Raw genomic sequence first — 21,982 nt, forward strand, 5'->3', positions numbered from 1 at the left:
TTTACGAAAGGTCGAAAATGCCCCTTCCCCACTCCCTGTACGCCCAAATTAAGCGCCATTGCCTCAGTTTCTTCTCTCATTAGATAGTGAGTTAAATTATTATGGTCCAAATCCTCAATGTCATTAATTACCCTATTTTTATGTAATAATGAGCTAATATCTTTTATTAAGCCTCACGGGTAAGATTTGATCAAAAGTATAAGAACCCGACACTCAACTTATGAGATCACATATCGGTTGAGGAAGAAAACGAAATATTCTTATGAAGTGTGGAAACATACGCGTTTTTAAACTTTGAGGAAAAGTCCAAAGAAGACAATATCGACTAGCAATGAGGTTAGACCATTATAGATGATAGCAGAGATAGACACCATGCGATATGTCAGCGAGGAGGCCGAACCTTAAAGGAGGTGGACAAAAGGCGATGTGCCAACAAAGACACTGGAACCCGAAGGGGGTGGATTTGAGAGTCTCACATCGAATGCAAATGCAAATGGCCTACTTATTAGGAACGCTGGGATATAAATACAAGAAAAAAAAAAAGATAAAAAGATTACACAGCTCCAAAGGAGCTAGTACTTCTATTAAGTAAAAAGGCAATGCAACATAGAAGAAACCTAGACTTTGTAGAAAGTGTTTGGTCTCTAGATCAAAGTTTTGTCCCTATGGTATCGATTTTTACTCGCTTTCTTCGTCGCTGTCTTGCTGCAAGGTCAAGTGATTTAGGTTCTTCTCCAATGGTGGAAGTCCATCCTCCGAATCGTCGGAACCCTCATCGTCTTCGCTCACAGATGACTTTTCTGCACCTACAACATACAACTCATCATTCGTTCGAGTTAAACCCTAACTAGTACTAGAAAACGACCCTACTTCCAAATGAAAAGCCATTACCCTCCATTGGTTTAGCCCAAGTTGTTTGGTTTTCTAAAATGTAGAACGACCAAAAACAGCTGGTCGGTTTGGTTTGGTTAGATGATGTTGGCTGTTGCCTTTTGTCAATTCGGATCGTTTTATACCGACACATATTTGACAATCTATTCCACGAGAGTGCTACGATTGTGTCTACATAACTATTGGACGTAGATTTAGATACTTACATGTCCTTCATAACTACGAGATGCAAATTTGAAATACTTGTGCCGTTTTTCTCTTCTATATCCAACGATTTCTCCACACATTTTTTTCCAAATTAAGGCGCAAAATAAACATGAGACGGATGTACTTAGTTCAAAAGAATACCTTCTACAATACGAGGTTCCTTCGGGACTTGTCGTTGTTGTGATAACCAAGCATTCTGGACCGAGATAATATCAGCACTATTCTCGCATGCTGAGTATTGTTTTAGAAGTTCTCTGTGTGATACGAAGAGGAATTAGCAAGCATTGATATAGAAAAAAGCTCATATGATAGTAATTTACAAGCCTTGAACTCCACTCCTTTTTACACTTTAAGTGCTTTAACAAAGTATTTCCGAGTGTTTTTAAGCACTTAGAAAGTCATTTCAAACCAGCTCTATTACATATGAAGCGGTAGGTATGCTTAGGTAATCGATAAAACATACCTATTAACGGAAAGAAAAGCATGGCCCCACTTGAACTTACCAAGCAACAAATCTGCTGTTTCCCCTTCTCCACTGTTGGTTCAGTTCAATAGAAAAAGTTAAACAAAATGGACAAAAAGCTTGCTCAATTACACCAACAGATAATCATATTTCCAGCTATGAAAAGTTCAAACATCAAGAAAGAAACGTGATAAGCAGAGAGTTGACATTAACAAAACCATAAAGCAAACTTCTGCTAGGGAGAGGTTTCCACACCCTTATAAGGAATGTTTTGTTCTCCTCTTCAACCAATGTGGGATCTCACAATCCACCCCCTTGAGGGTCCAGCGTCCTCGCTGGCACAACGCCCGGAGTCTAGCTCTGATACCATTTGTAACAACCCAGACCCGTGGCTAGTAAATATTGTCCTTTTTGGGTTTTCCCTTCTGAGCTTCCTCAAGGTTTCAAAACACATCTGCTAGGGAAAGGTTTCCACACCTTTATAAGGAATGTTTCGTCTCTTTTCCAACCAATGTGAGATCTAACCGGCATATTGTAATAAACGATGTACAACCCCTTATAAATTTTAGATGATGAGTAGATCTACAACGAGATTTTTTTTTGTAAGCTGATTATTACACCAAATTTATGACAAAAGGATATACCAACGACATGAGATAAGTAATCGACATAAATCTCAGAAGAATCTAGAAACCAACAGGCACACATGAGAAGAGATGACATAGAGATCGTGTTACCATATGATTAGAGCGGCGGCTAACGCTTCGACACAAGATAACTCACATGGTCGACCGTAATTTACTGGGTTTGCTGCTACTAGCCAAGGTACTACAATATTTGCAGAAAGTGAAAATCAGAATCAGGAGAAAAAACCATCATATAATAATTATAGTCATTGCCTAAGTCAACCAAATAGAGTCTTGCCAGGAAAATTCACTTCAATAAACTTAGTGAAATCTCCATCGTAGTTTAGAAAAACATTAAAAATCATATAACAGTAATGTTAAGAACTACACAAAAATTTCATATTCAGAATGTAAATCTCTTACATAGGCGAGGAGCACCACAACGCAACTTCACAAATGGAACATCACCGAGACGTGCCCATGAGCAATCCACAACGGCTAAGCCTCTTTGTTTAAGAAGACTATGATCTTCTTTAGAGACACAATTCACCCCCACTGGACTGCAAAAATTTTCAGATTGAAGAGGTTCAAAATACCAGCAAAAGGTTCACAAGCCTTTGAGTCAGAATTTAGTCAATACATTATGAAATGGGCAAAGGTTGTAACAGAGTAAGGGCTAAACAAAGTACTTAGCTAGTTCATAGACCACACATTCACTAACGAATAGCTATACTCTAGTGAGAACATTTCCTCTGCAAGAGCTCAGAATCTCATAGCCACCTCTTACATTTTCCCCTTTTTGCTTATAAGCACTCGGCTCTTATGATGGAAGCCTTTATATGGTCCATGGTCTCCCATCCTTTCCTTTCATATATGTTTCATTCATTCATGTAACAGCCCAAGCCCCACCGCTAGCAAATATTATTCATTTTGACTCGTTACGTATTGTTGTTGGCCTTACGGTCTTAAAACGTGTCTGCTAAGGAGAGTTTCCACACCCTTATAAGGAATGTTTCGTTCCCCTCTCCAAGCAATGTGGAATCTCACAATCCACCCCCCTTGTGGACCAACATTCTCGCTGGCACACTGCCCGGTGACTAACTGTGATACCATTTGTAACAACCCAAGCCCACCTCTAGCAAATATTCTTTTCTTTGGTCTGTTACGTATTGTTGTCAACCTCACGATTTTAAAACGCATCTACTAAGAAGAGGTCTCCACACCCTTATAAGCAATACTTCATTCCCCTCTCCAACCAATGTGGGATCTCACAATTTAATCAATCAATCAACCAATGGACCCTTGATTCCTCCTCAGAACAAATGATTGGTCTAGAGGTCACCCCTACAAGCCAGCCTTGATTCTTTAGAGACACGTGCAGATATTCACTCAAAAGTATTCCATCACAAAGCCATTCAAAACAAACAGATTACTGGAAATTAGCACCAAATGTCAAAGATGACTTCACAACACCCAACAATAATAGAAAAGTACCTCCATTCAGACAGCAAACAAATTCAAAATTCCTCAACACTCAGGAAAGCAATTTCTTGTGGCAGTATTAGTCTAGCTACAACTAGTACACTAGGAAACATAATTGTTCACAGTACCTTAAGACAATGCCTCCAAACCCACTGTTAACACGCAAATCCTGCACGAATTCAATAGAAGTTAGATAATTTTTTTATATGTAGAAAGAAATCCAACTAAAACCTTAAACGAGCATGCATCAGATTATTCATTTAGTTTTAAACCATACAACCTCATTTGATGAAGCAACTTAGAAATAATTCAAGCAAACTGTACTTTTTTTCCTTAGTTTTTAGTATTTCATTTGGTCCCTGATTTTGCAAGTTGCAACTTTTATGATCTAAACCATCTAACATTAGATTTCCTTCAGCATTTAATCACAATACAACCTATTTTTCTATAGACTTCCATTCCTGTTTTCCAAAATATCATATTCATATCAATACCAATCATCACATGCGAACATATTTTCAAAATTCCCGGCAAGATCATATAGAACTAAGCCAATACATCCAACAAGACATTTTGTATAATCATTAATGAAGTAGAGAGTGGATATGAGCAACATAGTTTAAAATATGAATATAAAAGAAAAGGAGATAATTAGGTACTTTCTTTTAACAAGCCAAATCGTGCGAGTTTGCGTCCTGTGCACCTTTTTGCATCACACTGCCCAAAATCCTGAATCAACAGCAAAACACCATCAATTTCAGATTACAAACAGTTTTGTAAGCTTAAGAAAAGGGTTCATTACACACCCACATGGCAAGCTGAATTTTTGGTACTGCTAGCTCCTCTTCATTGTCTGCAACACAAAGGAACTCATCAAGCACCTAAATTCAATGCCCCTCCACCATAATGGGGCTTCTATAAACACAACTAAATCACAGATAAAATAGGCACCTGGGTCGATTGGCAAACACTCGTCCTCTCTGAAAAAGCCCAAAAAGAAAGCAAATGAGCAATAACAAAGAGACGAATCAGGGGGGAAAAGGGTAAGTGTATGTGTAGTTACCCAATAAATTTATGGCCTCGAGAAGATTGTCCGCGCCGCGGATGATGATTTTTGAAGCGTCTAGGCTTGTTGTGACTCATTCTGAAGCAGATTAGTAAAGTGGGAATCGGGGCTTCTGGGTTCTCTTTTTCTCTGCGTCTCTAGTCAGGTATTACGCGGCTTCATTATTTTGTTTTCCTTTCCTTTTTGAGAATGGCTTCGCTGATTTGGTATCGCCGTCCACAGATGCGGCGGAACTAGTACATGACGGCGCCGGACGAACGCTTTCTCCAAGACACAAGGTTTTATGTTTAGTAGGCGCTCAAATGTCTCATAAATTTAAGCTTTTTATTTGATAAATTATTTTTAAAATTTTTAATTTCATTTTTATTCAATATATTTATAATTATCTGGATTTAGAATTTATAGTTTTAATAAAATTTAAATTTAATATTTCAAAGTTAATTTTTAGGTTAATATATACTTTATTTATTAAAAAATCAATAATAAACTTACACTAAATTTAAGATTTTTTTAAATTTAATGACTATATTTAAATAATTGATCTGTTTTTTTTTTCCCCTTAAAAAAACGGAATAAATAAATAAATTTATATTTTAAATTGTGGGCTCTGAATCTTAAAAATACAAATAAATAAAATAACTAGTAAACCCTAAACCTTTGCGTGCTCCACCTCCTCCTCCTCCTTCGCGCCGGCTTCACCTTCCTGTTCAGTAGCTCAGTGCCGCCGACGTCTTTCCTCCGCTCGTTCCGGCGTCGCCTCCGTCATAGCTGTTTGCATTGATTGTTTACTCTCTTGTTGTTATTGGTAATTGCCCAATCTCCATCTACGTTCTATTCTCACTTGAAAAACTTAAAATTAGGAATTGTCTAATGAAAGAATGGTGCAATTGATTTTTAATGCAAGTTCGCACAATTTCTGGATAGCATCCTTGCGGAAAATTGTGAATTTTTGGACTGCCGTGTGCTCTGTCTTTTGATCTATTGATTTATTGCGTATCTGTTAATGAAGCCTTTGATCATCTGTGTTCTTTGGTTCTCTGAAAATTGTTTAGTTTCTTGTCAACATGAATTTTCCTGTATCTCGAATAAGAAACAAAGTCGCAGATATTAGAATGTGAATAGACACAGCCACCATACACCTCTATGGCGGGTAGTTTCGATTTTACTCTTGTCGTTCTTACCGTTTTTTGAGTTTCAATTTATTGTTCAATAGAATCTGGTCTTGGACAGACTTTGAAGTTCTTGTATTGGTTGTTTTTGGGGGTTTAAATTTTTGTTTAGCTCTTATGATGTTTATGATGTAATTTTGCGTTTCCGCTAAGTGAGTTTTTTGATTCCGAATTCAAAAAGTTTCTCCATCCCCTCTCTATTTTTACGCTTATTCTGTGCAAATTTTAGTTTGTGCTTTCTTTCACTGGCTTTTCATCCCATATTTAATATTTGTTGCATGCCCACCAACTCAGATCTGCATTTTGAGGAGTGAATTCCTCATAAACATGGCGGAGCTTCTATTTAATGATGTTTTCAAGGTCAAGTGTGTCAACCCAGACGGTAAAAAGTATGATAAAGGTACTTTCCTCAAGCTTGTTACTGCTTTCTCATTCCTCAATCATAATTTTCTGGTCTTTGAACTTTCTTTGAGTCTTCTTTGTAGACTTGAAACTTCGTCACTGTCTTAAGTTTGTTGTGATTGCATAAAATTGTTCTTTTAGTTTCGAGAATCGAAGCACGGAGTGAGAAGCTTTCCATGTATATGCTGTTGGATGTTAATACAGAGATATATCCAATTGATGAAGGTGAGAAGATTCTGATGGTCTTGTCTCCCACGCTGAACTATGATGGAGCTCCTGTTACCAGCTATAGTGGCCAGGTAATTTCCATCCCCCATGTTCGATTGAATTCATTGCTGGAGCTCTTGGGTCATTCGTTTCATGTTCTTCATGTCTGTTTTGTCACAAGTAGAATGTTAGATGTATCTTCAAAGTTCTTAATAACTCCATAAGCTTTCTCTGATACTAAAAATTTGGAGAAGGATTTTCCCTAGCAGTCTAAAAAAGCCTAGAAAAAAGGGTCACCGAACTTCCAGGCAAATATCAATTGGTACTGTTCTGTTAACGCTGTGCTAGTGCAAGCCACGTCTCTTGAAAAGTAACACGAAAAGATGAATGAGCTCTTATTTAGGCGAGTTAAGACTTGTGTCCAAGGCTTGTGACACATGCCATAGATTAGTCAAGTATTGAAGATTCCTGCCTACCTAGGTGTTCCAACTTTCCTTAAAGACACTGAAGAGTGTTAGGAACCACGACCCTTCGCAATGATATGATATTGTCCATTTTGAGCATAAGATCTCATGGCTTTGCTTTTGATTTCCCCAAAAGGCCTCATTACTATTGGAGTCAGTGTTCTTTACTTATAAACTCATAATCAACCCTTGATTAGCCGATGGGACTCCTCTTCCAACCATCCTCAACAATCCTCCCCTCGAACAAAGCGCACTATAAAGCCTCTCTGGAGGCCTATGAAGCCCTCGAACAGTCTCCCCTTAATCGAGGCTCAACTCCTTCTCTAAGCCCTCGAACAAAGTACACCCTTTGTTCAACACTTGAGTAACTTTTGACTACAACTTTGAGGCTCACAACTTCTTTGTTCGACATTTGAGAATTCTATTGACATGGCTAAGTTAAGTGCATGACTCTGATAATACCATGTCAGGAACCACGACCCTCAACAATAGTATAATAACATCTACTTTGAGCATAAGCTCTCATAGCTTTGCTTTTGATTTCTCCAAAAGGTCTCATTACCAATGGAGATAGTATTCCTTACCTATAAACCCATGATCAACTCCTTAATTAGCCGATGAAACTCCTCTCCCAACCATCTTCAGGTCACTTTGACCAACCTGTTTTACTTCAGCCGTCAAGATTGTGAAACATGGATGAATTTTTTGCAGGAAGGGAAGAAATCACTAGCAGATAAGTTTGAGTATATCATGCATGGTAAAATATACAAACTTTCAGATGAAGGCTCAGGTTCAGACTTGAAAGTGTAAGTGAACTTACTTACATTCCCTTGATTTACTGTTCCTAGCATAAGTAGCTACCTAGCAATCGTGTCGTATAAAGCGATCACAATGCTGATGATTTAGCTGCAATGGTTGTTGTATTTGCAGGGAGGTTTATGCATCTTTTGGAGGACTCCAAATGCTGTTGAAGGGAGATCCCATCCACTGTGCCAAATTCAGGGTGGATCAGAACATGTTTTTGCTCCTCCGAAAACTCTAAAACTCTCTCCTATTTGGTGTTCACTTTCATGAAGGCCTTTTGTTTTTACATAAACTGTGATGACTCTCTAATTATTGAATTATATTTGCAGATAATTTATGCATTCAGAACTTCTACTAAATTGATCTTCATACTCAATATGGCTTTACATAATACCAAGTGATTTCTTAACGTTATATTTAGTTGCTATTAAAAGTATTTAATATGCCTTTACATTTTTTATTTTATGCCTAATAACACTATAAAAATTTATTTTTATTTGCTTATACCTTAATAATATTAATTTTTAAAAAATTAATTTATCTAGGGTAATGGTCTTAAGAATAGTGTCATGCATAACCTAACTAATATTTACTAAAAATATTCATAAAAGTGTGATGGTCTTAATATTCATACTACCATTCTTTACAATAATATTTTCGTGGAACTGAGGTGGAATAGAAATGAAACAAAATTAGTCTTGATATAATCTAAGGGCTATTGAACATGCGACATCGTCATTTGTACCAGGGTGCTTTATTTTAACTTGAAAAATAGGATAACATAGAATTTAAGAAATACGTTGTAAATAACTCATTGTTGGTGTTGAAAAATACAATTAGATGCAATATGGTGGGGCGTATTCTTTTATAAAAACATTACAACATGGTCTTAGGTTAATTTCTAGTACGTTGGATGTGTAGTATTCCTCTTCACACAGTCCACCCACGCACTCGTATACGTGCCCTTGAGCCTGGCTCATCAGGCTAGTACACACTCATGTTATCGAACATCAAGAACACCAAGAAGGGAAAGAGCCTGCTTAACACCATGACGAACATAAATCATGACATAAGTTTATGATGCAAGTCAAACCTCCGTTCATTAACAACCTGAGAAGCCTATAATTCATGCATTCATAACTCCTATCAAATCTTTGGTACTTAAATAGCTTACATGATATGGCCTATACATGTTTATGCTTCATAGGCTATCAATATCATAAACATAATTGTACAACATGACATAGATACGTTATAACATAGATTATAAACATCACGCAACACGACATGACATAACATAATATAACATAACGTAACAATCATAATTATGACATGTGTAGATGCCATGAGTCACACATCCTCATACATCATATATCATACACCATACAATTTATCCAACAAAGTCCATACTAGAACCACTAACTTGGTTGGCCTAAGCAGCCAGGGTCACTAAGTAATTTTAAAGCTGACCCAAACCTGCTTCTCAACGTCCAATTCAACCTTTATAGGTTTGCAATGTTCTCCTTCTCAATACGTGTCGGTTATAGAAAATCAAATGGGAGGGGAAGTAATTGCAAGGTGAAGACGGCGCGTGTGTCGAGAAAGGCACGTGGGTTCGTTGAGATCCTCACAAACTCTGTACATTTTTTTTCTATAAATTTAAATTTTACGTCTAATAAAATCTCATATATTAATTTGATTATACTCTTAAAGATTTAAAACCAATAATTAAAATTTAAAAAAAAAAAACAATAAATTAGGAGTTAAAATTGTGAGGTTAAAAACGAAGGCAAAGACTTTTTCCCCAAAAAAAGAAACAATCCATTCCACTATTCAAGGTTGGGAAATTCTCCATCGTCGTCTTCTTCGTCCTTCTTGTTCTTCTCTTGTTCTTCATTCTCCATTTAACCCTAACCCTAACCCTACCGATTCCATTCCAATGGTTAGCCGATGGGGCGAGTGAAGCTACAGATCAAAAGAATCGAAAACAACACCAATCGCCAGGTCACCTATTCCAAACGCCGCAATGGCCTCATCAAAAAGGCATACGAACTCTCTGTTCTTTGCGATATCGATATCGCACTTATCATGTTCTCTCCTTCTAGCCGCCTCAGCCACTTCTCCGGCCGCCGCAGGTTCCGCCCTCCGCCCTCCACCCTTCTACTAATTTCTCGCATTCTCTCTCCCTTTCTTAATCTCTCTCCGCCGCTGCAGAATCGAAGATGTTCTTGCTCGTTACATAAATTTGCCTGATCATGACAGAGGAAGGTTTTTTTTCCTTAATTTTTTTTTAATTCAATTTTACTGTTTATTCTCTCCAGATTTCTCTCCCGAAATTAACGAATTCAATTTGATTTTTCTTTTTCCCAATTTTTGGTTGCAGTGTTGTTCAGAATAAAGAGGTATGAAAAATTAATATATTCGCATTTATTTTTTTAAAATAAAATAAAATAAAAACTCTGTTATTTAATGATTATTTAAATTCTCATGCAGTTTTTACTCGGAACACTGAATAATCTGAAGACAGAGAACGATATTGCACTTCAACTTGCCAAGTATAAATCAACCCAACTCTATTTATTTATTTTCTAAAAATATTAAATTCTTTAAATTTATTTATTTATTTATTTATCCTCAAACAGTCCTACATCAAGCAATTCCAATGTCGAGGTAATTATATAATTCAATTAATATTCCCATTTTTTATTTTTATTTAAAAAATTATAATTTAGAATTTAAAATATAATAATTATTGAATAAAATTACTTTAATTTCTTAGGAGCTTCAACAAGAGGTTGCTACATTGAGACATGAGCTTCAACTTGCTGAACAGCAGCTTAGGTATATTTTTTTTTTTTTTAATTGAATTTCGTAGTTAAAATTAAAATAATTAAATTCCATATTTTACGTTAAAGGTTATTCGAACCAGATCCTTTTTCGTTTACATCGAATGGTGAAATAGAGTCATGTGAGAAGAATCTGCTTGACACATTGGCACGAATAGCTCAGAGGAAGGTATAAATTCATAAAAGTATAGAGACTAAAATAAAATATTATTTTAATCAAATTTTTGTCGGATTTTTTTGTTTACAGAAAGATGTATTGAATAGTCATTTATCTCCATATGATCCACCGAATGGTATTCAGGTAATTAACTAAAGTATATATATTAATATCTTGATGAATTATTGGATGAAAGAACTATTTTATTTGGGGAAATAGCTATATTTGGATTCACAAGATGGAATAGCGTCTTCGTTTGAAAACGATGTAGCGAATTGGCTACCGGAAAATGGGGGGCAAAACCAGAACCAAATTTGTGTGGCAGCTGAGTCGTCTTCGATTCCACAAAGGTAATTTTGTTAGTTGTTTTCTTCAACGGATCAGATTAGGGTTTATTTATTGATTTGAATATGGTTTACAGTGGTCAATATCCTGGTACGGTTTATGATCAAGTAACGCAAGCGGGCAACATGAATGTCGGGTCATGCAACATTGGTGGGTGTGACATGGGCAACCCGAACGACGATGGCTATTCACCATGGCATCACAACTACACGACGTCGCAGCTCCTCTCCTCATTCATACCACAAGCTTCATTTGAAACTCTCAAGGTTGTTGTTCCCTTTTACCTCTTAAATTTACCAACTTTGAGTTTAAGATGGTGTGTTAACTAGGATGAACTTTGATTAATAATAGCATGAGATTGGAGGGCCTTGCATGAACACAATGATGTCGCAGCAACAAGTTGATAGCATTTCTAATGGGAATCAAATGCCTCCAAGTGATGAAAGTGCTAATTATGATAATGGCAAGTTGCCTCAACTCAATGCGGATTGATTTATTTATTGTTTTTTTTTTTTTTTTTTACGTTTCTATGTAAATATATGATGTTTACATATGTATACATTTGTTTTTTTTTTTTTTTTTTTTTTTTTTACGTTTCTATGTAAATATATGATGTTTACATATGTATACATTTGTTTTTTTTTTTTTTTTTTTTTTTTTTACGTTTCTATGTAAATATATGATGTTTACATATGTATACATTTGTTTTTTTTTTTTTTTTTTTTTTTTTTACGTTTCTATGTAAATATATGATGTTTACATATGTATACATTTGTTTTTTTTTTTTTTTTTTTTTTTTTTACGTTTCTATGTAAATATATGATGTTTACATATGTATACATTTGTTTTTTTTTTTTTTTTTTTTTTTTTTACGTTTCTATGTAAATATATGATGTTTACATATGTATACATTTGTTTTTTTTTTTTTTTTTTTTTTTTTTACGTTTCTATGTAAATATATGATGTTTACATATGTATACATTTGTTTTTTTTTTTTTTTTTTTTTTTTTTACGTTTCTATGTAAATATATGATGTTTACATATGTATACATTTGTTTTTTTTTTTTTTTTTTTTTTTTTTACGTTTCTATGTAAATATATGATGTTTACATATGTATACATTTGTTTTTTTTTTTTTTTTTTTTTTTTTTACGTTTCTATGTAAATATATGATGTTTACATATGTATACATTTGTTTTTTTTTTTTTTTTTTTTTTTTTTACGTTTCTATGTAAATATATGATGTTTACATATGTATACATTTGTTTTTTTTTTTTTTTTTTTTTTTTTTACGTTTCTATGTAAATATATGATGTTTACATATGTATACATTTGTTTTTTTTTTTTTTTTTTTTTTTTTTACGTTTCTATGTAAATATATGATGTTTACATATGTATACATTTGTTTTTTTTTTTTTTTTTTTTTTTTTTACGTTTCTATGTAAATATATGATGTTTACATATGTATACATTTGTTTTTTTTTTTTTTTTGTTTGTTTTTTTAATGGTCGAGATTGTTTGATTATTCATGTTTTTAAGTTATTTAAAGGTCTTGTCATTGTTCTTCTTTCTTTAGGTCAAATTTGGATGGTATTCTTATTGAAACGTTTTGATTATCAAGTATGATATTGTTCAGCCCAAAGCAAAGCTATGAGAACTTATGCTCAAAGTGGACAATATCATACTATTGTGGAGAGTCGTCTAACATGGTATTAGAGTCATGCCCTAAAAACTTAGTCATGTCAATTGAATCCTCAAATGTTGAACAAATGACTCCAAAAAGACTCCTCAAAGGCATAGTAAAAAATGACTAAGACTCCAAAAAGAAAAAGGAGTCGAGCCTCGATTAAAGTTGACTTTGTGAAGGTGTTGGATGAAAGTCCCACATTGGCTAATTTAGGGAATGATCATGAGTATATAATCAAATAATACTATCTCCATTGGTATGAGGTCTTTTGGGGAAGCCCAAAGTAAAGCCATGAAAACTTATGCTCAAAGTGGACACATGCCCTAAAAACTTAGCCATGTCAATAGAATTCTCAAATGTTGAACAAAGGACTCCAAAAGAAAGGAGTTAAGGTTCCTCGAAAGCATAGTAAAAAATGACTAAGACTCCAAAAAGAAATATGAGTTGAGTCTTGATTTTGTATAGATGTTATGTGAGATCTCACATCAGCTTCTTCTTGTGAGCTTTTTTTTGTATAGATGTTATGTGAGATTCCACATCAGCTTCTTCTTGTGAGCTTTTTTTTGTATAGATGTTATGTGAGATCCCACATCGCTTGGAGAAGAGAACGAAAACATTTCTAAACATTGTTTATAAGGGTGTAAAGACTCTACCTAGTGGATACGTTTTAAAACCTAGAGGCGAAGTTTAGAAGGGAAAGCCCAATGAGACAATATTTTCTAGTGATATGCTTAAATAGTTACTAATGATATTAGAGTCAGGTATCGGGCGATGTACACTCGGATTATGAGATCAACATATTTATTTTGGTAGGAAGCAAATATGATGAGACATGGGGTTTCCCAACAATTATTATAATCACACATATTTTACAAACCCATAATTTGTTGGTTTGGTTCCATACACCAATTAAAATCCCCACATTACAAGAAACAAACCACAAGTAGATTATTTGGTAACAAGGTTCCATAATTTATTCCATTGAAAGTGATAAAAGTGAGTTGTTTAGACCATGGCTCCCAATTTAGCTGCAACACATGCATCCACAGCTTCCCCAACACTCAAGAACACCGTCCCTTTCAGCTTCCCAACAAAATTTGCTACCCTTAGCTTATGAATCACTTCCCATTTTGGGTTTGCAATGGCCAACTCTACTCCACTGCCTCCCAAACCATTTTGTAGCTCTTCGAGAGAACCAATTCCAGAAGTATCAATGTTCATTAAATCTACATAGAAACAACATAGCTTTATAAGTAAACTAACCCATGAGACAAAAAAATGAAAAAAAGAACAAGAAATGAACCAACTTGAGAGATCAATCACTAGGAATTGAATGGCTCTCTTTCCTGATGTATCTTCTTCACTGCTGATCATCCTCAGAATCCTAAATCACAGATAAAACATAGCTTAAGAACGTCTCGTAAAACAATCTCAAATTTGAAATGCACTGTCTGTCAGTTACATTGGGGCAGTCGGGTTACCTGTCCTTGATGAAATTGGCATTTGCGAAGCAAAGTAAGGAAGATTTAACACGGAGGATGAGGACTCCAGGAGTGTTGAGGGCCATTGGGTATTGATGGATATCACCAAAGGTATCAGTTCCAGGGAGTTTACCCAAAATCTCAGTCCCAGGTTTGATTGAGATTAGTATTATCTTTGCAAATGATATCACAATCTGCATACAATTTTTAGGTTAGAATTTAGTTTTTGAAATAAAATCTAAATGTTAGTCAGGTTGCTACCAACGTCTCATACTTATTTCTTAATGCAAAAATATAACTCTTAAATGAATATCATGTTGGAAAATAGCCTGAGTTTTTCGAACAATACTCAGTAAGTGACCCCACTAAATGTTAGTCAGGTCGCTACCAACGTCTCATACTTATCTCTTAATGCAAAAATATAACTCTTAAATGAACATCATGTTGGAAAATAGCCTGAGTATTTCGAACAATATTCAGTAAGTGACCCCACTATAGGAGTCATGCAAATATATGCAATCATGCTCTTAGGACCTATCTATATTCTCTAGGTAAAGGCAAGATACTCATATACGAATGACGGCGGTATTGCAAATAGAGACGGTGGCACGTACATAGAATAGTTGCATATTTAATTTCCTAGGTTAGAATAGAAGGTTTGCATTTCAACATTTAAAATATTTTATTTTGTAATTGTTTTTAATTTTTGAATTCCAGAGTTATTGTTTGAAACACGTAAGACCGATAGTAGTGTTTGAATTATATTTCTACATTAAGAAATGAGACTGAGATGTTATTAGCGACTCTGAGTATGTAGAAATTAAAATCACCATTGAAAAAAATGTAATTTTTTTTGTTTTTTTTTTTCATGAAAACAAAAATTTAGAAATCTATTAGATACGAGAGTAAGTAAGAGGAAGAAGATAGATACCGAGAGGAGGAGGCCGAACTCGACGGATAGAAAGAGGACTCCGAGGAAGGCTCCGAGGCAGGCGAAGAAGTCGAGCTTGTCGATTTTCCAGACATTGTAAGCTTGATGAAAATCAATGAGGCCTGGAAGTGCCGACAGAATTATGGAGGCTAGAATGGCGTTGGGAGTGAAGTAGAGAAGCTTAGTTAACACCTCTAATGATATCATCACCGTCACAGCCATTACTATGTTGGAAACCGCCGTCTGGCAACCGGCAGTGAAATTCACGGCCGTCCGGGAGAAGGAGCCGGTGGCTGTGTAGCAAGAAGTGAGAGAGCCGGCGAGGTTCATGCAGCCTAAGGCAACCATCTCTCTGTTGCCATCAATGGTGTATCCTTTCATGGAGGCGAAGGATCTCCCGACAGCAATAGCTTCCTGAAATCGTGGAAGAATATTATTGGTGTTGAAATGAATTAGGGTTTAGGGTGTAGGGTTTGAAATAAACTAACTGTGAGGGCTATAACGGCAACGATGAGGGCAGCGGTGGCGATTTGGGAGATTTGAGGGCTGTGGAATTGGAGGTGGCAAGCGGAGATGGGGTTGAGCCCGGCGGGGACTCGTTTGACGATCTTGACGCCGTGCTGGTCGGCTCTTGTGAGGAACACCAAAAGTGTTGAGAGGATTACAGACAACAGTGGGGCTATGACTGCTAACCAGAATAATTTCTTGTTCTTTTTCCCCTGCAACGCGTTTAGTTCTTGGTCTCAAAAATGGTAGATTGTGAGATCACACATTATCGAAAAGTGAAAAAAAAAAAAAACATTTTTTTTTAAGGGGTGGAAACCTATTCTTAGCACGAAACCCGAAAGAAAAAGCCGAAAGAAAATAATATCAGCTAACAATGGGTTTGAGCGGTTACAGTTCCATTTCAAACATATAACACAAATGGGATAGTCAAGCCTTAATGCATGAAAGTCATAGCATCAATCATATGCACAATTAACAAGTTCAACGGGGTGATAACATCCCTTAATCACCCCTAACATAAAACAAAATATCTCTTCCTTTTCTCTTGTTCTAAGGGCAATTTTGTAATTTTATAATATTCACTCTTAAAAACAAGGAGTAAATAACGTGATCATATCACAAAAGATGCAGTAGAAACACAAGAGCATACAGGTTCTATATTCAGATTCCTAATCTTAAACACGAAACCTTGCAATCAGACGTTAAGTCAACTAAACTTAAAATTGGTAAAGAAAATAGGGCGTTATAATTTTAAGTTCATTTAAATCTTTCGGCTATTATGGTAAGTAGAGTGTCATAACTTTATCCGTTAGGATAGTCAAAGCCTTAATGCACGAAATTCATAACATCAATTTGCCCAATCAAAGAAGGTTAACGTGGAGATAACTTCCATCCATCAATTTTCGAGAGCACATATTAGAATATCCCTTCCTCCCTCGTACAAGAGCGGAAGACATTAAATTAGACATATTTTTCAATTCTCTCGTTCTAAGGGAAATTTTGTAATTTTATAATATTCACTCTCATAAATAAGAAGTAAATAATATAACGATACCGCAAAAGATACTGTAGAAACACGGACCACACAAGTTCTATATTCATATTTCAATCGGATAGGAAATTAAATTTATAAAGAAAATAAGATGTTAGAATTTAGCCATTTCAATCTAGTATCTATTCTGGTGATTACGGTGTCATAAGAAAAGAAAATGATTCAAGCTATAAGCTTACCAATAATCTGGTGATGAGGATGAACGACAGGAAGGAGCAGCCAATGATGAAGTTCAATGGGTTCCACCGCTGCAAATGAAATTTAAGATCAAATGAATCTCAGGAGAGAATTATATTTTGTTTGAGTTTAATGAATTGATTACAGTATTTTCATGGCGGAATGATCCAAGCACAGCTTCCATAACAGAGATGATATCAGTTTTGTTAGTGAAGTGAGTGAGGCCAAGCAATCCTTTGAGCTGTTGAAGCCCAATAACAATGGCAGCTCCCCCCATGAACCCAACAATGGCGGCATGTGATAGAAAATCCACCAAAAATCCCAGCCTGAAATGGATAAAAAAAGTTCAAAATTATGGGTTTAATTATGTTAACTTGAAGAAGAAAGAGACAGACCGTAAGAACCCAAAGGCGGCTTGGAAGATCCCGGCGAAGAAAGTGGTGGTGAAGATGAGGTTTCTGTAGGCAAGTGGGTCGGCGGCGGGATCTTGAATTTTCCCGATCAGCGACGGTAAAAGCAGAGATACTATGGCCACTGGGCCGATGGCTATTTCCCTTGATGTTCCCAATACTGCATAAACCAGTGGCGGCACAATGCTTGTATCTGCTACCCACCAAAAAAAATGGCTCAAAACACGAAATTAAGGTTGTTTTAAATTGAAATCTTTGATCTTTGAACTTACAGAGGCCATATTGTGGATCAAGCTTCGCCAGATTTGCATATCCAATGCTCTGTATCATCGCCGATTAAATGAAAGAAAACAGAGCGAAAACAGAGCGAAAACAGAGTGAAAACAGAGTGAAAACAGAGGAGGACAATTTACCTGGGGAATGCAGAGGCTGGCAAGGGTCAGGCCGGCAAAGATGTCGTGTTTGAACATGGAGAGACTGTATCTCCGGCCCCATGAGAGGATAGGGAAGAAGGCCTGCAAAAGGGAACCGAGCAGAGCAATTCCGGTGTTTCTTTTGGGGGAGAAAAGCTTGGTCGGATTAGGAAACATGGTGTCGCGGAGAGAGTTGAGGAGGTCTCGCCATATTCCCGGCGGCTCTGGTGGGTTTGTCACCCACTGAGCCCTGTCCGCTGGGCTGCACTTGTCGATGTCAAGGGCGGGAATATCCCTGACCGCCGAGGACTCCAACATAGTTGGAGATATGTCGGCGTTGGCGACGGACATGTTTGAAGTGTTTGGGGGAACGTCGGTAGAGCTGTGTGTCAGTGACACAGCTCGGTGAGGTTCCGGCGAGTCAGAAGGAAGGTTGGTGAGATTCTGAAGGTTAATTGCATGAATCGACGCCGCAGAGGAGAAAGAGAGACACAGCTCCCACCATATAAACAATCAAAATTTAAAGTTAAATCCAATTTTTTTTATGCATAAAAAGTTTTAATAACTAATATTCTTCATGCTGATGCAATATTTAGGAAAGTTTTTTATTTGTAGATCCCAATATTTTGGTATTAAAATATGTATAATGGAACAAATTAGTGTACTTATTTTCATTGATTAAACTAAAAAAAAAAGTGAAATTAGAGAGAATAAAAAATATTAAAATAAAAATAAAATAAAAAAATAAGTAATATAATGAGTCAACATGATGGGAATTCAATTGAATGGATTGAATTAGTTTGGAATCCAAACTTTATATTATATATAATATAAAGTAAGTGAATTTCTTTATCATATTATTAATATCAATGTAAAATATGGAGAATTTTTTAAATTGATAATTTTTATATAATTTTTGAATAAAATAAAAGGAAAACTAAAAAACAAACCAAACAAAATTTTATAATTTAATCCTAGGATATTATTAAATATCTATTATCTTCCAAATTAAGCTTATACAAAAAGCTAATTAAAAAATAATAATAATAATATATATATTATTATTATTATTATCAAATATTTTTATTTCATTCTAAGAGTTTTTAAACTCGTTTTATTATCAATTGGTTTTGAAATAAAACTACGTATAATCTCTTGATATTAACCAATAAGTTATACTCATGTTGATAGACTGGTATTATTTGACAGACTGATATTATTGAATTGTAGATGATGCAATTAATATTTTATAATATAAAAAAGAATAAAAGTTCTAAAATGTTTTGAATGGTTAAAATTGTCGATGAAAATTAATACTCACTTTTCGGTAAAGATAAAGGGAAGAGGAATCAAACAAGGTGGTCAAATGCAAATGCTTTTACCCAACATATCAGGTGCCTCCAAGGTGACATGTTTATAGTTAATTGTTCTATTAAATTAATGCCTAGTTAATTATGAGTAAAGCTCGAGGCTGATTTAGTCATATTCGTCACTAATTTACCGTACATAACCACGGTTATTTACGAAAAATGTTTTAGCCCTCGAAACATTTTGAGTTAAGGTGTGAGATCCTATATCGATGGGAGAGAGGAGTGAAACATTTCTTACAAAAGTGTGAAAATCTCTCCCTAGTATGAGGTTGACAACAATATTTAAAAGGTCAAAATATACCATATTTACTAGCGATAAGCTTGAATTATTACAAAATGATATTAAAACCAGACACCAAGTTGTGTGTCAACGAAGACCGAACCTTATTATTATTACTACGGATGGCGTGGATTGCCCACACAAAAGGCATTACTTTACTGAGAAAAGAAAAGGATGGCTAAAAAGGAGCCAAACGAAAGTGAATGAATGTAGACTTGTTTCAGGGAGAATTAAAAGATAAATAATAATAATAATAGTAATAAAATTAAATAATAATAAATAAAAAAAGCTGATTTTGGCACATTCCATTTTTTTTTTTTTATGATCTAAAAATTAGAATATTTGATCGGTTGGTCGATGACACATAGTTGACTTATACTTAAATTGACCCCATTTCAGACTTTAAACTCAAAGTGATAGATCGGGGGAGCAAAATCATGAGTCTATAAACCATCGATCCTTATTAAATTATCATATTTGATCCACTAAACCCACTACACCACAGTTACAAACCCTGGTACGTTGTATCGGGACACTTCTTATAACATTCTTTCCTCTTTTCATTCTCTCCCTTTCTTTTTTATTCAAAAGAATATTGAATACGCGTGTAAATTGAATTGAATTGATCTATAATTAATATTTTATTTATTACGAAAATTTAATAAAGTGGAGGCTACTTTTTAATTTAAAATATTTTTAAGTAGCACTTTGATTTCGTCGTTAACCCATTTAGCTTTTAAATAAAATATAATTATTTTAGAGTTTAACATATGTCATTAACCATTCATAATATTGCAAATATTTGATAATGTTAAAAAAATTATATTTTATTGAAATTAGCAACCAACTATAATATTAAATACATACTTTCCCACCCACAAAATAATAATAATAAAAATAAAAATGAGCTTGAGCCAAAAAAAAATAAAATAAAAAAAGCCCAAGCCCAAATTGGGCTGTACTCAAAAGTGGGCCGTGGGCCATTTTTTCTCCACAATCCAACAGCCCGTTTGAGGGTTGAGATGCATTTAGAAGAGCCTCACTCCAAACAGCCCATTACCGAATTCAACTACATGGTTTGTGAGATGGGTTCGTCAACTACCTCCTATAGATGGCGAGCAAGCTAGCAGTCACCATGTTGTCCCTACTTGTTAGTGAGTGTTCGTTGAGGTAGTACCTCAACACCAAATATTAAATACCACTGCATAACCTAAGCTAGTTACTCAAGATTGTGAACAACAAAAACAATAGACTTAGAAGCTAGTGTAAAACTCGTAATCACCTGCTAAGTCATAGATGTTACGAGAGCCTACAAGTAGATTGCTGATATCGTCCGCTTTAGTCTATTACATATCGCCGTCAATTTCACCGTTTTAAATACGTCTGCTAGTGAAAGGTTTTCACTCTTATAAATAATGTTTCGTTTTTCTTCCAACCAATGTGAGATTTCACAATCCACCCCCTTCAAAGCCCAACATCTTCATTAGCACACCGCTCAGTGCCTACCTCTAATACCATTTGTAATAGCCCGATGTCACCACTAGTAGATATTGTTTGTTTTGGCCCGTTACGTTTTGAGATCCCACATTGGTTGGAGAAAAGAACGAAGTATTCATTATAAAGATGTGAAAACTACTTAACATATACATTTTAAAACTAAGAGATTGACGAAAATACGTAATAGACTTAAGTGGAGATACTAACGGTGTCCTCAAGCCGTTAAACCTAAGCTTATGTCGAGCAAAATTTTTGAACTGACAACAATAATAAAATAATCTTGCATGGCAAAAGGAAATGGCCCCCACCCCCATCTTAATAAACACGTTTGTCAATTTCCCCTCTTTGTCGGGTTCATTTCATTACCTTTTTTTTTTTCTTTCTTTTATTATAATCCACATATTCCCCACCCCATTTTATGAGGTCCTAATAAACACATCACATGTCACGTCATCAATTTTCTCTGTTGGATGCCACGTTAGCTAATTTTTTAATTATGATTTGGGCCCTCTTCAATCATCATTTTATTTTCCTTTACCCAAATTTGCAGTCAAAGTTCTAAAAATTGAAAAAAATAAAAAATAAAAAAAATAATCTTTTTAGACATATTTAATTAAAAAAATTATTTTAGTTAATATTCTTCACTTATAAACACATGATCTTTTTCTCCTCTTCAAAGCATCAATCGGCGGAGTGACTTCTTTCTTTGAGCATAAGCTCTCATGGCTTTGCTTTGGACTTTCCAAAAGGCCTCATACCAATAGAGTTAGTATTCCTCACTTATAAACCCATGATCATTCCCTAAATTAGCCGATGTGGGACTTTCATCATCCAACATACTGAACTTATATTCTTACGAATATTTGTAATTAGTCACGCAAGCGTTGTTTCTTACTACAAGATGAAACTATATTTTTAATAAACTTAATATATTTTTTTATAAAAAAAATGTGGGATTTATTAGTAAGTTAATATATTTTTTTTATTCTAACTCGGGAATAAAAATAAAAGATGAAATTATCAACTTTTATGATAATAATATTAACTAA

The 21,982-nt window shown here is 35.0% G+C and overlaps 4 protein-coding genes across 5 annotated transcripts; 2 read left to right on the forward strand and 2 right to left on the reverse strand.

Annotated features, from left to right (window-relative positions):
- Nucleotides 1-472: 472 nt before the first annotated feature.
- Nucleotides 473-5,035, reverse strand: LOC111483038 (ribosome biogenesis protein TSR3 homolog). Of its 2 annotated transcripts, none has more exons than XM_023129134.1 (10): nucleotides 4,733-5,035; nucleotides 4,621-4,649; nucleotides 4,476-4,522; nucleotides 4,333-4,398; nucleotides 3,798-3,838; nucleotides 2,611-2,747; nucleotides 2,299-2,389; nucleotides 1,562-1,633; nucleotides 1,240-1,352; nucleotides 473-800 (listed from the first exon to the last, which is right to left on the reverse strand). In XM_023129134.1, exons 1-10 carry the CDS (start codon nucleotides 4,810-4,812, stop codon nucleotides 679-681), a joined length of 798 nt encoding a protein of 265 aa, XP_022984902.1. In that variant the 5' UTR covers nucleotides 4,813-5,035; the 3' UTR covers nucleotides 473-678. The 2 variants fall into 2 exon arrangements, with proteins under 2 accessions (XP_022984902.1, XP_022984901.1); XM_023129133.1 differs by having other exon boundaries at nucleotides 473-806.
- Nucleotides 5,036-5,367: 332 nt separating this feature from the next.
- LOC111483257 (DNA-directed RNA polymerases II, IV and V subunit 8B-like) lies at nucleotides 5,368-8,187 on the forward strand. The gene is made up of 5 exons (XM_023129404.1): nucleotides 5,368-5,540; nucleotides 6,199-6,304; nucleotides 6,448-6,605; nucleotides 7,689-7,783; nucleotides 7,908-8,187. The coding sequence occupies exons 2-5, from the start codon at nucleotides 6,232-6,234 to the stop codon at nucleotides 8,017-8,019; spliced, it is 438 nt and encodes a 145-aa protein (XP_022985172.1). The 5' UTR covers nucleotides 5,368-5,540; nucleotides 6,199-6,231; the 3' UTR covers nucleotides 8,020-8,187.
- A 1,544-nt stretch (nucleotides 8,188-9,731) lies between these two features.
- LOC111483215 (agamous-like MADS-box protein AGL104) lies at nucleotides 9,732-11,308 on the forward strand (the record flags this gene model as incomplete). The annotated part of the gene is made up of 10 exons (XM_023129364.1): nucleotides 9,732-9,916; nucleotides 9,996-10,049; nucleotides 10,165-10,183; nucleotides 10,275-10,336; nucleotides 10,424-10,451; nucleotides 10,561-10,622; nucleotides 10,697-10,796; nucleotides 10,875-10,928; nucleotides 11,004-11,134; nucleotides 11,206-11,308. Coding segments are annotated over exons 1-10 (798 nt in total), but the record flags the coding sequence as incomplete, so codon positions are not given.
- A 2,357-nt stretch (nucleotides 11,309-13,665) lies between these two features.
- LOC111483369 (low affinity sulfate transporter 3-like) lies at nucleotides 13,666-18,291 on the reverse strand. Its single transcript, XM_023129559.1, has 10 exons — nucleotides 17,787-18,291; nucleotides 17,646-17,694; nucleotides 17,359-17,566; nucleotides 17,109-17,289; nucleotides 16,966-17,034; nucleotides 15,717-15,947; nucleotides 15,229-15,642; nucleotides 14,298-14,491; nucleotides 14,124-14,200; nucleotides 13,666-14,042 (listed from the first exon to the last, which is right to left on the reverse strand). The coding sequence occupies exons 1-10, from the start codon at nucleotides 18,135-18,137 to the stop codon at nucleotides 13,822-13,824; spliced, it is 1,995 nt and encodes a 664-aa protein (XP_022985327.1). The 5' UTR covers nucleotides 18,138-18,291; the 3' UTR covers nucleotides 13,666-13,821.
- Between the last annotated feature and the right edge of the window lie 3,691 nt (nucleotides 18,292-21,982).

Source organism: Cucurbita maxima, unplaced genomic scaffold, assembly GCF_002738345.1.
Source record: "Cucurbita maxima cultivar Rimu unplaced genomic scaffold, Cmax_1.0 Cma_Scf00008, whole genome shotgun sequence".
Classification (NCBI taxonomy): domain Eukaryota; kingdom Viridiplantae; phylum Streptophyta; class Magnoliopsida; order Cucurbitales; family Cucurbitaceae; genus Cucurbita; species Cucurbita maxima.